This window comes from Anomalospiza imberbis, chromosome 6, assembly GCF_031753505.1.
Source record: "Anomalospiza imberbis isolate Cuckoo-Finch-1a 21T00152 chromosome 6, ASM3175350v1, whole genome shotgun sequence".
NCBI classification, from domain to species: Eukaryota; Metazoa; Chordata; class Aves; order Passeriformes; family Viduidae; genus Anomalospiza; species Anomalospiza imberbis.
The window spans coordinates 21,562,401-21,578,795 of record NC_089686.1 but is presented as its reverse complement, the minus strand read 5'-3'; the positions used below and the strand labels follow the sequence as shown (position 1 = coordinate 21,578,795).

Here is a 16,395-nt window from a genome sequence, read left to right as displayed (position 1 = left end):
GTGGAAAAACCTCCATCTATGTGGCAGTCAGTCCCACGGTCACTGAATTTTTTTGTTGGCCATGGGTTCTCCCTCTTTAATTGGAATGCTCCACCTCCTCAGTCCCTGTGACAGCGAGGAGGTCTATGTAGGTGGAGGAAGGTAGTGCTAATGGAAGAGGAAGAGAGTGGGGACATGTTTTAAACAGTCCTATTGTAAACAAAACAGAAAAAACATAAAGAGAATTTGAAAGAACATCTCACATGACAGGGTCTGAAGGAGAGTCATCTCAGGTCCCCAAATCTGGTCACACTAGCTATATGCCATCTCTGTAATTTACTTTTCTTGAGGCATTAGATGTCTCCTAATTGTAGAGCCACTTATCCATAAGGTATGTTGGGTCCCTTTTGTCAATATATGCAACCACAGTTTTAACTGTTGAACCACAGTGGAGAAACATTCCACACTGCAAAAGTGTGATGGTGTTTCCCATGGGGACTTTTAATTAATATTAAATACAATTGAATATTTAAAAAAATATTTAAAATTTAATAGGTTTTTCACCCAGGTGGTGTTTGGGCACTGGAACAGGCTCCCCAGGGAAGTGGCCACAACACCAAGCCTGACAGACCACAAGGGGCATTTGGACAAATCTGTCAGGCATATGGTGTGGTTCTTGGGCATAGTGCTGTGCAGGGCCAGGAGCTGGACCCAATGATCCCTGTGGGCCACTTCTAACCCAAAATATTCTGTGCTTTGTGATTCTGTGACTTGCTTGGCAGTTTCACTTGTATGCCACAGTGGTATTTATTGTAGGGTCTTTTGTGATGACTGACTGGTTATGTGTCATTTTTTTGCCTTTGCAAAGAAAGCAGTTCTTTCTCTTCTTGTTTAAACCAAAAAGCAAGTAGTTTCACCATTTGGAAATCAGCATTTGCCAGCAGATACCACATGGGGGGGTGTCTGCAATACAAGAAACTCCTTCTGCATTTAGTATGGGAAGTAACGCTAATGACCCAGGCTGCCATGTAGGTAAATACTGTGGAAGTGTCACAGAGATGCAAACAGTGACTTTAGTGCTGCAGCTAGTGTATACAGAAATCGTTTTGTGTGAAAATTTTGCAAAAAAAGATACAGCAAAAAAACCTAAGAGTTAAATCAGTCAGGATGAGGCATGCCTGCTCTTAGGGACATTGGCACAAAAAAAGACAGGTAAAAAGAAATCCCCTTGCTGTTACTTGCCATTGAGAAACTAAATTTTAGAGATACTTATTTTAGCTTTTAGCACTTTATCATTTCACTTTTTAACACCTTTGTGACCTGTTTAATTCTCAAACAGTTAAGTAAGTATTATTTCAAGCAGTGTATCAGTTACAGCCCACTGCCTCCTCTCTTACTTGCTTAATGTGTTTATCCCTTGCTAACCTTTGGCTAGCTCTTTCTTTTGCCCTTTTTATCTGCTGGTAATTTTTATTTTCCAACCATCCCATAGATTTCCTGCTGGAGCAGAGACACCCTGGTGATGCTGCCTGCTGTTCCAGGCCCCAGATGATAGCCTGGACTGCAGCAGTGCCTGCTCCATTGTCAAGTGTGTAGGGAGGCTGAGAGGACAACATGGGTTGAGAACTTTTTACCTGCTTAGAGTAGAATTTCAAGCAGATGCTAGGTTATCACAAACATTTGCAGTACCTTAATGGTAATCACTTCTACCTCTTCTGAAATATATGATCATCTCTAACTGGCACTGATTTTTCCCAAGCAGCGCATCAGCTTAAGACTGCTCCTAGCAGTGGACTTGTACATTTTTTGTCATCATGTTCACATCCTGGAGTGGTGTTTAACGTCTGCTCCTTCCTTCTGCCCCTGCTATCACCTTCTTTTGCTTTCCATCCTCAGTGCATGCATTGCTGACACTCGTTTTCTTTTCCTACCTAAAAGTAAATTACTTTCAGGTAAAAGTAATTACTTTCAGGTAAACTTTCAGCGCTTAGTGTACTTCTAGGCCTGCAAACCAAGACACTGGTTCTTAGATGCAATTATGGGCTAAAAGAGGAAAGGCAGCAAATAATCCACATCAGATCTGCCATATATGTTTAGTAAAAGCTATGGAATTTAAATGAATTGATGCAGCAGTCCTTCCTCTCTTCATGCATTGTTTTATTTGGGTTGTTACCTCAGGAAAGGACAGCTTGATATATGTATGATGTTCCACAGAGACATTTCCTCAAATGGTTTTGGAGCCATTAAAAAGTGAAAAGCAAAAAGCACCACGCACGGGAATCACTCACTACTGAATTGCATGTGTCTCAGGCCAACAAGTGGCACTGGTTTCACAGGAACGCAGTGGGCTTGGACGGGAAATTTCCTGATGGAGATTGGAGGGCACGCTGGGAGAAGAATATAGTATTAGACCATAGTATGAAGCCAGTGCACTCAGTATGTCATGCTCCTGGATTTGTGGCAGAAGTAGTCTGGGATCTGTAGTTCAAATCATTAATGTATTTCTTTGAAGCTTTACTGGAAAGGTGGTAACTCCACCAGCCCAACTCCTGGACAAGGGTACAAGCTTCCAGGAGAGAATGCTGTCTATGGACCTCTATGGACCTGGTCTCTCTGTTTCGTCAAGCAAGTTCTTTTTTTTTTGAGGGCTTCCTTGTGAGGAAAATACTAATCTAACCCTATGAGATTTCAGGGGATTCTCCCTCTTGGTATTATGATAAGTGTAGCTTATTCAGATAAAGACTAAACTTGGGATGCTAAAAAATTATGAGAAGCATTTTGTTAGAGTACTTTCTTTGGGATTGGTGGGCTCTGCCCAAAACATTCAGTACATTAAAATATATGCCTTCTCTGTTATTAATACTATGAATTACATAGTCCCGCTCCTCCCTTTTTAAAGGACATATTTATTTAGAGATTTATGTGATTGATTCTGAAAAGTTGTTTTATACCACAGAGAGAAAAAGTATCAAATGACACTTTTCCTGAATTTATCATCTTGTGAAAGACAATATGTGCAGAGCTCTGGCACACTTCCTTCTCCCCCACCTCTACTACTGTCTGCAATGAAGGATGTTCTGTGGGAGATGATGGGCAGAAAGAATGAAAAGGAATGGGCTCTCTTCTAGACTTTGGGACTGTGTTGTTTGTCTTACACCTGGTCATAAATTCACATGGCCCCTTATAAAAGGGGAGCAGGTTCTTTTCTATTTTTCTGGAAACTTGCTTGAATTTATGTGTTATAGAAGCCTTCTGCAGGCAGGTTGGTTTTGGTTTCTCTCTTTTGCATTTGTGTGTGTGAAAAACATAGAATATTTTAACTAATATTCTTACAGGAACTGATGTGGCTTGGTTCTATCTGATTCCAGGAACTCTCTCCGGACAGATATGATGGTGGATTCACTTTTACATGCACAGTGGAGAGGGAGCCAGTGCCTCCTCCCTTGCATGGCGGCGTGCTTGGATGCAGATGGGTGGCCTTCAAACAAACCTAATTACTTCTGGTTTTGCATGAAATTGATTTCCATGCAAGGATGCTGAGTTGCTGTGTGCATCTCTAATGGCTTTTTTTCCCTTCTCTTTCTTTCTCTTTCCTTTCTCCCTTCTGCTTGCCATGAACACACCTCAACAGATGTCAATCATATTCCAGGTAAGTGTTACTTTTGCTGAGCTGAAAGGCTGTTCCTTAAGGAGTGGTGGTAAGTTACCAAGGCAGGTCTAATCCTGCTTCCTGCTGGACATCACAAGGTCTGGATTGCACAGGCTTTGCTAAAAGAAGGCCTTCATAGTAGCAAAGGTCACAAACTTCCCTCTTCAGAGACTACATTGTGTTGGTCAGTTAAAGGGATGTTTTCTTAATGAAAATTACATTAAGAATGGTTGCTTGTATTGCTAGTTGAAATTAATTGCATTAAAATGTGCATTATATACAATTTATTTCTGATACATCTGTGTGTAGTCTGGTGTAAAAATCTAGTTTAGTCATTTTCTTTCTCCTACTGCAGTCTACTCCATTTGCTACTCCCACTGATAACATGTTGAATTTCAGTTCTACTAACAAAGGGGTTTTTGTTGTTGTTTTATTTTATGTTTTTATAAACTAGTGAGTATCTTTCTGGCTGAATCTGAATATGTGATCTTATTTAGGTATCAAGATTTTATTCCCACCAGAGCACAAATTATTTAAAAGGAGAAATGAATGTATGTTTCATGTGCTTGTTTATATGTGAAGTTCTTTCACAATAGTGTATGTTACCACAGAGAACTCCAAACCTCCCTCCGCGGTTTGCTGTCTCATTGTTGAGGGGATCAGGGTCCCCCAACTTCAGCTACAAGTGTTAGATGGACTAGGCCACTTTAGTCCACATTCTGTTGCCAATGAAACTTTAGAAACAAATTTTTACTTCACACTTAGGCAGTTCCACCTGCTTTATCATTATGTGAAACAGAAATGACACCCCAAGAAACCACCCTACATTGCCCTGGCTGGAATGGGATAATGGGCAAGTCAAAGCTCTTTTCCTTCTCAGCTTTCCGCATAACTTTTGCTAAACCTAACCTGGAATGAGTTATCTGGATCTGGAATGTATTCTCTGTTCAATTTGCTGCTTTTCTACACTTGGATAATCAGATCTTGAGCATCAGTCCAGAGAGATGCAGGGAGGGCCCGTCACTTCAGTACTTTCCTGGCACATTTAGCCTTTTGGCTGCTCTCAACAGCCACCTTTTTGTTCTGCTGAGAACTTTCACATTCTGTGTGCATCTGAACTGACAGCGGTGGGAATGGAAGTAGCCAAATGGCAAATGTCACTTTGGAAAGAAAGACTCTGTTTTTGATGTGCAATCTTTTCAGTTATTTACGAGGCTGAAACTGCACCAGCTCTGCCCCAGTTTGAGGTGTCCAGGAACTCCTGTTTCCTCTTCTCTTGGCAGGATCTGACAGGACCTGCACTGAAGGCTTTGAGTTACAAGTCTCTCCATGACATCCTGAAGGTGTTGATGTGTGTGGCAGAGGAGGATGAATGAATTGGGAAAGCATGGCCTTGCTATGCTCTACCAGTAGCACACATGGTATTATGCTGGTAATGAGCCTTGCCTCAGATAATATCAGGGGCATCTCCCAGTGTGCAGGAGCTGATAGCATCACTGGTAGGAGCCCAAGCAGAGGTAGCACATCCAGTACAGGACTCTACTGCTGTTAGTGTGGGCACCATGGAGCGGTCCATCCTTCTGCTCTCTGGCTGTGCTCTTCTGCCCTATTGCCCTGTAGTCTTGTGATTTATATGCTTGGATGTGCATTTTTTATTCTTCCCATTGCTCATACACGTGTTCTTGTTTTCAGGACTGCTATGTGCTTTCTCACATGGATTTTTAGTCACATGTGAATTTTTAGTGATATATGAATGCTTTTTCATGTGTTCTCTCATTCATCTGTATATTTTCAGTCTGACAATTACCCATACCTCATTACAAGGCTCTGTCACTGTTTACTCTGCTCATGTGACCCTCGGGGGTACACTGGCACTGCTGTGGGGTTGGGCAGTGACAGGGATCTCCAGAGGGGGTCTATGCTTCTCCTCTGCCAAGCTATACAGACACTTTCTACCTAATTTGCCATCTAGCTATCTATATTGCAAGGACAGAGCCTCAGGCCCCTATCAAAATGGTTACTTTAACCATCTACTGTTTGAAAGACAAATCATGGATTTTATGTGCTTGTGGTAACTACCCACAGGCAATAGAAGGGTTGTAAAGAGCCCATTGATTAAATAAGTATTCATTATTGTTGAATAGATTGGTTCAAACTAATTTCCTCCTAAGAGGAGGTAGTTGTGAATAGGCTGGGGTTGGCAGCAGTGAGCACCACAGGGTTCTGCTGGGTGCAGTTACTCCAAGGTGCAAAGAGGTTTATGTTTAAAGTAAACAGAAACATGTAGCATAAGCCTTTCCTGGATGTGAGGTCTCTGCTTGTGAAGGAGAACCCTCCAGCAACAGGGGCTCATTGCTATACTCTTTTCAAGAGCCAACTTGATCCCATCTGCCTCATTTCACATATAAAAGAAGTTTGTCAGATGTCAGCCCACCTTTCCTGCAAATGTAATGCCTCAGTTATAAAACAAAAACACCACATTTTGAACAGTGCCCTGGAGTTGGGGTTGTTGCTGTATGCACTCGGCTGGGTCACTGACTCGCTGTGCCATGTAAAGGAGAAATAGCTTCTTTCAGTATTTCAGTTTTCCCTTTGGGGTTATAGCTACAGCCTCACCTCACATTCACAACCTGGTTTGATTGATGGGGCTGAATATTACGGAGTTTAAGAACCTTAGTACAGAGGTTAAGTGCCTGGCTGGGAGGTGGCATGCAACACAGACCAGAATGGATGCCTCTGTCACTTCTGCACAACATCTGTTTCTTTCTTTTCACCTTCTATTCTTTACCAGTGGTATAGATTCTGAAAGATAAGTAGTTGGAAAAATACCAGTACATCTTTGGTGTTATATTTTAGTTAAATGGTATGCTGTGTCTCACGCCTGGAAAATGTCTGGTTTATTCCAAGCCTGTGCTCCTCCCCTGCAGTATCCTGTGTCTGTAATCCCATTGGCCCGATCTGTTCCGCACCCACTTTGAATCTCCCTGTTCAGTGTGCCGGGGGGATGGTTCTCTCTCTCTTCTCCAGCTCTCCTGGCCGGTGCTCTCTCAGCCCCTCTCTCCCCCTCCCCTTTCCCCCCTCACTCCCCTTTCCCCCCTTTTCCTCAGAAACCATGCTGCCTCCTGGGGGTAGGACCCCAATAAACCTCATCTAATGAGCACCCTCAGAAGCCGTGTGGAGTCTCCTTGCCTGCCTGCTGCTACCAGCCAACTCACAGCCTTGGGGGGGCCCCCCGGGGACACCCCTGCGGGGTCCTCCCCCCAAAATGTGCCGCTACATACATCAAAGAGAAAGTTATATGCTCTGCTTATTCCTATTGTGGGAGAGATTTTTAAATGTTTATGGAGAGGAGGCTAAGAGATTAAGTTCTGGACATTCGGCTGTCATTACTTTACTGCTGACTAGTGTTTGCATATAACTGAATGGACCAAACCAAGTAGACATTACCTAGGTAGTTCCCAGAGGAAAAATTAGACTTTATTTACCTAAACCAATCCTTCATAAAGGTGCAGAAATCGTTGAAAGTATAAGCATATTAGCACATTTTTGATCCAGGTCTTTAATCTTTCAAATGCCAACTTTAAATGCTTCTTTTCCTTCTTCATTGCAGGTCTGCATTTATAGCTGGTCTCCCTTACTCTGTGTCATAGGGTCATTTAAGCACTACCTGGTATGCTGGCTTCTGCTTCCTTAAAAAAACCCTCTGCTTTTGGGCCATGAAAATGATGGTTTCAGCCATCTGAAATTTCCTATTTGCAGAAGATACTAGATCAGAGTCAGATTCCATTTATGCCTTATTGTCAATGGCACTCATAAGGAGTTTGAAGCCAAGAGGTATGGACTTAGGTTCTTCATAGGTGTCACCATTGTTTTGATTCTTTCATGCCCTTTGCACAGGTACTCTTCCCTAATGTGATTTTCTTACTCTGGAATATGAATGTTTTTAGCTGCATGCAAACCCATTTGCAAAAATATTTCAGTATCACTAGGGCAAGAGCAAGAATTTCTCTATCCTGGAAGTGTCTTTTTACAAAAGTAGATGCTTTGGAGAAAGTTTAAGAAACTGTGATAGCATATGTCTTGTCTCAGTACATTGGTGTTTCCTGGTAATTACTGTTTTAGGGACTTTCTGACCTGATGTTGCATCCAGGTTGTGTTCTGCAGTCATTGATGGGCATATTTTTTCTGGATCTATCCAGTCTTTGTTTTTCTTAATCCACTTGTATTTTTTAACTCCGCTTATCCTGTGATAATAAGTCCCATTGTTTAATCATTGAAATGTGGAAAGTACTTTATTTCAGTTTTTTCTACACCTGTTACTTGAGAATTTCATTCAGTGACTCCTATTTTTTGTGTTTCCTACAAATACAGAAAGATATTTCCTGTTCACCTGCTCTGTCTCAATTTGTTTTATCTCAATCATATATATTGTCAGAGATATCTTTTCTAAGCTGAAGAATTGTATTCCATATCTAACAGTTATTTTCCCAACTTTTGCACCTACTTGATCAGGTGCTCTAATTTGCAGTGATACACATTTTGTGGATTGGGTAAAATGCATTCACTTTTAGGTCTTGCATGTGCACTCTCACATTCTCTTGTGCATGTGGCCATCTTTGCAAACACTTGCATGTTTGTTTTCATGTTTTCAAACACCACCATATTTGTAACCCTTCCTATGCAAATACTTACAGGAGAATGCCTCTTGGAATGTCAGAATACTGTTTCTGCTGGGAGTCAAAGGAGATAGTATGTTTTTTTTCACTATTGCTTCCATAGATGTTGGGGTAAAAAACTATCTGTTTGGTTTCTATTTCATGTTCTTATTTCTTTAATGACTCAAAATAGATGCCATTCACCCTGACTCCCTGGCCCAATAGTGACAAAATCTATCCTGGAATTACATAGCAGAGGAAGAAAAGGGGATGGGAAAGAGGAGCTAGCACAGCTGTTGTGTGTAATTGGATTGGAAGTGGGCCTGCGGCTACAATAACAAAACTGCGCTCCTGGCTGGGCTCGCTGCTGGGGCCTGGGAGCAGCCCCTTGGCTGTCGTGCATGTCATGTATGAATCAGAACTGACCTCCCCCAGCCTGTGCCACTGCTTTGCTGACTTAGAAGAAAAGGCCCCATGTACACCAGCAGCCAAAAAATCAGGTTACCTTCTTGGCAGAGCTGACCTGTCTAGCGGGTAAAAGGCCTGAACTAGGCTGCAGAATGATTTTGCTTCTATATCCATTCTTCACATCTCTCAAGTCAAGGGTTTTGCTTCTTCTTCTTCTTTTGAGTCCCATTGTTTGGCCCTTCTGGAATGTCCTCTTTTTGGTACCTGGAGATTCTTATGGAATTTTCCTTGGACTTTTGGTTTTAGAGTACCTCAAGATACCTATTTTATGAAGACCGCATGGAAGACAAAGAGCTTGTCAAATCTCTTCCCTAGTAGAAAAGGGAACTGCCAATAGAGCTGGGGTATGAGGCTCAGAGTTGAGAAAAGCCTATTTCTTAAGGAACTGCTAGTTTTAGGATGTTTGGAAAGGAGGTGAAAACAACAGACTCCAGTACATATGAGTGCTCTTCTCTATAGTGGATGCCATTTTATTTCTGGAAGAGTCCCTGGTTTGCATGATTTCTTTCTTCAGCTTTGCCATAAAGGATTTTGTGCTTATCCTGGACTAGAGGGTCTGACATCCTATCTCAGACATACATTGCAGCTGGCCCTGCTATTGTCTGAATGGGTCATGCAGCCTGATACCCTGAAAAAAGGTCCTCTCTGGGCAAGCTTGCCCCAGGGGAGATCAGGGTTGCTGCTGCTGCTGCCTGGCAGTCTCTTTTCCCACTCATTAAGAGCTTTTGGGCTAATCATGTGGTAGCATCATTAAAAGGGAAATACTGCGGCTGCCTGCCATAACAGAGCAATTCAGCAGTGCGTGCACACCCACGCACACGTGCACACCCCCAGATCATGGGCCCAGTAGCACAGGACAAGCTATAATTAACTAGATGAACAAGTCTATCTTCCTTTGTTACTGCAATCACTTGTCACTCTCAGCTGTGTTTTGTGCTATCTTCACCTTCTTATATTTTGTTGCTTTATTTTCCATTTTAAGTGCTAACTACTAATGGGATGGGAGGGAGCAGGATTCAAATTGTTTCCAAGGTTTCCCATATTTTCTCCTCCACACTGAAAATTGCCCCTAGCAAACCCTTAGATATGCGGACTGCTATTTAACTACATTGCTCTTTCAAATCATTGTATTCTGAAACTACTTTTAAAAATGTCCTTCTGGCTTCATAATAATCCAGTGTTAGCCCTTTGTACTTTGTACAATTAGAGCTACTTAACTTTACTATTTTGATATAGAAAGCAGATGGCTTACAATTTTTAAAAAAAATGTAATTTGAAATGTTTCTTTGAGATCAAGGGAGCTTGATTTTAAACATTGAGAAAATAATACTGATTGGGTAGTAGGTTAAAGAAATATTAAAAAACATCTCCCAGACCTAAATAGGAAAAGTCAGTTGTGGCAGGCATAAATCATGGCCAGAGAGAGCGGAGTTTGGGTCTGTCTCAGCAGTGGACATATTATTTTAATAACAAACTGATGCTCTGAAGAAACAGACTGCTTTCTCTTCACATTACTGCTGAATGTTCAAAGAAGCTGGGCCTCGAGAGGCTGAGTACAAGCAGATGTTTATCTAAAAAGCCTGTCGAGAGTTTTCTTATTAAGCCATATGCTTGTCCTTACTGTCACTCATGTTTGAAGTTCAGGAATAGAAAGTCACCATATTCTTGAATTTGACATAAAATTTCTTTACAGGCAGATAAGCCATTTATTTCTGAGGTTTTCCTAAAGTTTTTCCAGATTACTTACTACACACCATTTTTGTTGGGCATCATTTCTGTCCAGACAGTAAATTAGTATAAGGAAGACTAAATCGGTTTAGAAAAAGCATGAAACTCCTTGACTACTAGACCTCATGCACATTTTTATCAACCCTTTCCAAGTTCTACACTGGCTGGGTTTCCTTATAGCTGAGGCTATCTATAATCAAAGTTTCTTGTTGAAAAAATCCTAGATTCAAAGGAAAACATGTTTCACCTGGGTTTAGGTGGAAAATCACCTTTTTTATAGGAGTCTTTTGAAATGAGATGGCTATTGGCACAAACATTCTGATGGTAGAATATGTGAATAATATGCTTTGGGGCCTAATGAGTTCATTTGTATCCTGAGCCTGCTAAAAAAGTTTGCTTGTCATTGACTGCTACCCAAATAGCATGGTCATAGGTGTCCCCATTGATCTGGAAAGATCTGGTCTAGTTTGCAGGTCTGAACAATTCTTACAGCTCTTGCATTGGTTTGTTGGATGCCATATTAGTTTCTTACAGTCCAACAGCAAGTGTTACCGCTTTCCACCTTGAGGTGGCTTTGACTTTTGTGATTTGAAAATTGTTTTAGTATCTTGTCATGTCTTGAAACTGATGTAAAGATGAGACAACTATGTCAGTTCACACTTTCCATGTTGATTTTATTCTGACTGATTTAAGGCCTTTGTTACATGTGTTGCAAATGTCACGGATTTTATATCTCAATGGTTGAAGGTTTTGGTTGTTAATGACATTTTCTTGGAGATAAATATACTCATTTTCGCTCTTACTTTAAAATGCAAGGCAGGAATATTTTCAGATGAGAAAAGCTGATATTTTATTTCATTATTTATATTATTTTCTCTAATAATGAATCTGGAATTCTGTTGATATTCTTTGTTAAGATAAGGGTCTCTGTCTATGAACAACATATGATACAATACTGGTTTTTTGTTCTGTCTCCAAGTCCACCCTCCTTTTTCTTCCTATTTTAATAAAGGAAAAAGTAGCAGTGAAGGGGGAGGACATTATTTTTCATTAATCTCCCTGCTTTCATTGTTGAGTTGGGACTAGAAGATCAAGAGGTACATACAATACCAGTACCATGGCTGCTGTGGTATTTCAAATCTGTGAAGAAGCAAAAAGTGCCAGAATATTTCTTAGGGATACTTTCTTCTACAGGTATTTGAACCAAGGCCACATCAGGGGCCACAACATTGCATTTATTTGGGGGTGTGCTCACTCCTCAGCTCAGGCAAAGGGCTTGTAGGGATGCATCTGGCTGATGTGCCTGGTAGATAGGGCACATGGCATTGACCTTCTGGGGATAAGGACAAAAAGGGGTGTTGACTTTCCTGACCTTTTGAGATTTTTAAAGCTCCTCTGTGGCTGGTGGAGAGAAAATGGCCCTTTTTCCGGTGTGATTTATGGTGTTTAATGTAGACTCTCGCTTTGAACTTTCTCTGGGGATTTATCTTTGTGTCCAAGTGGACAAAACCCCTGCCATCCCCAGTAGCTGCACCTGTTGATGCTGGGCCTCTTAGGTATGGTTTTCCTTTCCCACAGTGTACAAGGCCTCAGGGTCCCCATCTCTGCTTTGGATCTGATGTTCCCTCCCTGTTCAGCCAGCTTCTGCTGCATGTCATACTGAGACCTTCTAGCCTTTTCACTTTTTTTTTGGCATTGGTATAGGGATGCCGTGCATTATAGGTCCTAACAATTATACTTCTGTCTTCCTGCCTTTTACAGTGACTTTTGAGTGTCCATTTGATCAGACCTAAGATTTGCCTGTCAGGAATGATGGGGTCAGTTGCCATAAATAGAGACAAAAATTCAACCCACTCTCCTAGCAGAGCAAATAATTCACTGAATTATATCTTGTAATTTAAACTAGAAGTGTCCTACAGTATTGAATCTGCTAAGTTTATTTATAGCTGAAAGACCTAAAAGAATCTAAACCTATGTTATGTTTCTGATTATTTTTCTAAATCCATAATAATCTTCAAGAATATTAAGGTATTTGCATTCTTTAGACTGTACAATTATTAATCCCCTTATCTGGCTTGAAGTTCTCTGTGGGTGAACATATTCTTAGGATGATCTGGATTTTAGGTTTCTTCAGCCAACGCGAAGGAAAACCATGAAAGAGAAAGGAATAAACAAATTCAAACTCAGCATGCTGCTTGTTGAAAATTTTCATTCTAATAAATTCATTTGACCTCTCAGCCTCCGTGAAATTAAAAAGTCACAGCCCTGTTTGATTAAAAAGCTGACTTAAAATATGGGGTGTGTGGTGTGTATGTGCATCGAAGACCCTGCCATATTAAGTGCTGTGAGAGGTAGGAGATGTGAGAAGGAATCAAGCTAAGGGAAGTTGGTCTGGGAACCAAGTGTGAAAAGGGTCCCTCGTGGCTTGAGTCTGTAGGACTTGATTTTTGTTATGTTAGTTCTATGATCTTGTGTCACAAAATTGATTAATGGGTCACTTCATACTTAATGTCTTGGGTGTGGATATATATACAGAAATATCTAAACAATATTTGTATGAATACAGTACAGTAAACCTATTTGAAAATTGGCCTGGACGTAGAATTTGATTGAAACAAACAAGGTTTGTGCCAGAAAGAATTATCAGAGAATGGAGCAGCCCAAGTAAACACTACAACCTCATCTGCAGAGCTTACAATGACTGTCTCTGCTGAGGGGAACTGTGCTGCCTTCTGGCTTTACCTTCAATTATGAAACTGAAGAGTAGCTTTAGCTATAGAGCCATAAAGTAGCACACTGTCCTAGGAAACTGAATCGGCAGCTCTTCCCAGAAAGGGTGTGGAGGTGTATTTAAATAGGTTACAGGTGATTTTTTTTTTTTTTTTTTTTGGTCCTTGCTATGTCTGGTGTACTGGTGTCTAATTAGTAAGTATGAGCAGTGTTGCTAGACTCCTAAAAATACACAATGAAGTCACGTGTTCAATAATGATAGCTTTGTGTATGTCTATGCATTTAGACCAGAGGATTCATCTGAAGCAGGTGTGTGGTATGATCATGGCATCCCATTTACTGACCACTGCAATCTTGAATTTGAAGTCTTTAGCTGAGGAGAAGTTATTTCTGTATCTCTCCAGAGGAACAACAGCTCACTGCAGACTGTCATTGCAGACCTTGGCTTCCATAGCCCATTTAGCTATAGTGGTGTGCAGTGCCTCTGGAGCCACCCCCGCAGGGATGTGCTGAACATCAGTCACAATTCTGCAACGAGCAGCAGGTTTTTTCTACCAGTGACAGATGCTTTCCTGCTCAGTGTAGGATGCAGCGCCTGCAAATGTTTGTGCCCTGTGTGCTACAGCCATACTTGGTCTAGTTCAAGTATGTGAGCTCCAATCCTGACAGGTATTGGACTGTGACCAGTGTGCATGGATATTACTGCTTCTTTTTCAGTTTTGTTCTTTTTCTCTTACTTCCTCTCTCTGTCTCTCTCTCTCTCAGGCCTCTCACACCTGATGATGAGTGAACAAGGTAAGTCCTTCCACTTTTTCTTTGTTTCTGTCACTGATCATGAAGGAGCTTTGTCCCTGCTGCATTCCTAGGCTGGGCTTTGCATAACAAAAGCAACTAAGCTTACAGAGTGCCAGTAAGCCATTTGCATTTTTGCCTTTGTGTCCCATGAGCTAAGGCTTCTTGGCAACCTGGGACTCAGATGCCCGGGAGGGAGCATGAAATGATTCCATGGAAAGTAAAAGGGTATGCATCCCTCTTCCATGCAGCCCACCAACTACTTTATCTTGCCATTTCTTTCTTGAGCCAGCTATAATGACTCCCACTTCTGCTTACTAAATGTAGACCTCAATGTTGGTCTTTATTTTAAGAGTACAATTATTACAAAAAGTATGTTAATAACCCTTGTGGCATGATCCTAACTCATTATGAATCCTGAGGAAATTTGCATATAATGGTCTGTAAGTCCTGTGTCTGCAATTTAAAATACTCAAATACATACAGAACAAAACGGTTGAGAAGAACAACAGGGCTAACCCCATATTGAACTACAAATGGGATCTAGGCCCATATCAGAGTTCACATTAATATTTCAGCCTGCACAGAGTTACAGATCTATTGTCTGTGACAGGATGGGATAATTAGTCCCATTTTGCACTGTGAGGGTGTGGTGTAAGAAGCTGGTGAGAACAGGTAAAGCGAGGGGAATCATGGTTCTGTTTGACCACGACAGTGCCAGTGTCTTACTGGCACGGGTGCACAGGAGTTAGCAGCTCTCTTGATGCCTTCTAGTCTTGTGAATGCAGTAGTGAAATGACTGAAGACTTAATGCATGGTGTGTGCAAGTGGTACACTAGGAAAACCAGACCAAGTGTTTGGCCTATGGGAAGAAAATATAAGTTTTGACTCTAAAGCCTGATGAGGCTTTCCTAGACTACATGTATGCAAAAGCTTTTTTGGCATTAAGTAAGCATGTATCTGAGGACAGACAGTCCAAGGAATAAGATAATACACAGTGCCATTGTAGGCTAAAGATTAATTAGGTGCTGGAGTAAAACAGATGTAATTTCTGTGTATCTCAGTGAAATGTGGAAAGACTTGAGACATAATCAGTTTTTATTCTATTTTTCAAGACAGATGTCTGCTCTGACATCATGAAAGGTTAAGTAACAATCAGAAGTGAAGTAGGGGCTTACTTATCAGTTTCTGTACTGCATAACATCCCTGTGTGGTAGGAAGGGTAGGAAAATGGGGCTCTTTATAGATGTATGTCAAGACCATGGTGTTTGGCATGTGGAGCATCTGACTAAACTCTGGAAAGCGTTGCGCTCCTTCCGTGTCCCCACTTACTGTTCAACTGGGCTCATGGCTCAGAGGTTGTGCTTATTGAAGGACCATCCAGCAGACAGGTCCCTTCAGCATGACCTAGTTGCTCAGGATGCAGTTGAGTATGGCAAGCTGTTTTGGCAGAGGAAGGCATGTTGGAAAGTGATCAGAACAGCTGATGGCCACTTTCATTCTCAAGAACATGGAACATTTCTTTGTAATAGTCTGTGATTTAGCACTAGATTATGTAAACAGTTGCATTTAAATTACAAGTTGCAACCCAGCTGGCTCATGAAGACTTGCATGACCTATTCAGGTCAGTCATCAGCACTTTCTACACTCCCTTATCTGGCAAAAAATGTGAAAACTATTGGCTTCTGGCAACTTCAGCCACCCTTGTTTATGTATAATACATCAGGGAACAGTGGCTTTTCTTTTCTTGCCAACAAACTTACAGATATTGCCTTTTGGTAAATATTTACTGTCTATAAAAATACGATGGATATAAAATATGTATGTGTATATGTGTGAGTAAATATGCAATGTTAACATTATATACAAATACATTAGCTCTAGTAGGTGAGATGTGTTTAGCAAATATATTACCATGAGATTTATTTTTTCCCTGTCCTGGTCTTTTGTTGCCTTTGCTGTTTTGAATTTGATGTGGTTTGAGGCATATCACTGGCATGGTATTGCATGAGCAGTTTGCATTTCTCAGTAGAAAATCAAATTAAAGCTTTACCAGGCAGCTACTGATTGTACTGTCAGTGGTTTAAGCTTTGCTTTGTGCTTTAGTTGTGGTGTGTCTCTTGTTTTTCCCTTGACATTATGTTTTGTTTGGCTTAGCTGCTAGATAAATATGCTCATTTCCTTGTTTTTCTAAGTATGGCCAGTGCCATATTTTTCTGTTTTTTTATGCTTTCTCCTTCTCTTCTCTTTTGCCTCCTCCGTGGTGGACATCTCTCTTGTTCCTCCTCTTAACTGGATGCACACCTTCCTGTCTGTAGGTAGAAGTAAAGGTAGAGATCACATTTTTTCTAAGACTTCATTGCTTGTAAAATATTTGTTGAAGGGCAAAGTGTA

The 16,395-nt window shown here is 41.1% G+C and overlaps 1 protein-coding gene across 11 annotated transcripts in view; it reads left to right on the top strand.

The window, feature by feature from the left end:
- Positions 1 to 16,395, top strand: part of NRXN3 (neurexin 3) — a 968,667-nt gene that overhangs the window by 81,394 nt on the left and 870,878 nt on the right. For 7 of the 11 annotated variants that reach the window (XM_068192712.1, XM_068192704.1, XM_068192703.1 and 4 more), the window contains exons 4-5: positions 3,611 to 3,628; positions 13,975 to 14,004. The exons of 3 other annotated variants lie outside the window; for them this stretch is intronic. In XM_068192712.1, the coding sequence (XP_068048813.1) occupies positions 3,611 to 3,628; positions 13,975 to 14,004 (48 nt within the window). Of the gene's footprint in view, positions 1 to 3,610; positions 3,629 to 13,974; positions 14,005 to 16,319; positions 16,332 to 16,395 lie in introns of all 11 variants that reach the window. One more of the 11 variants, XM_068192702.1, reaches the window with a different exon arrangement.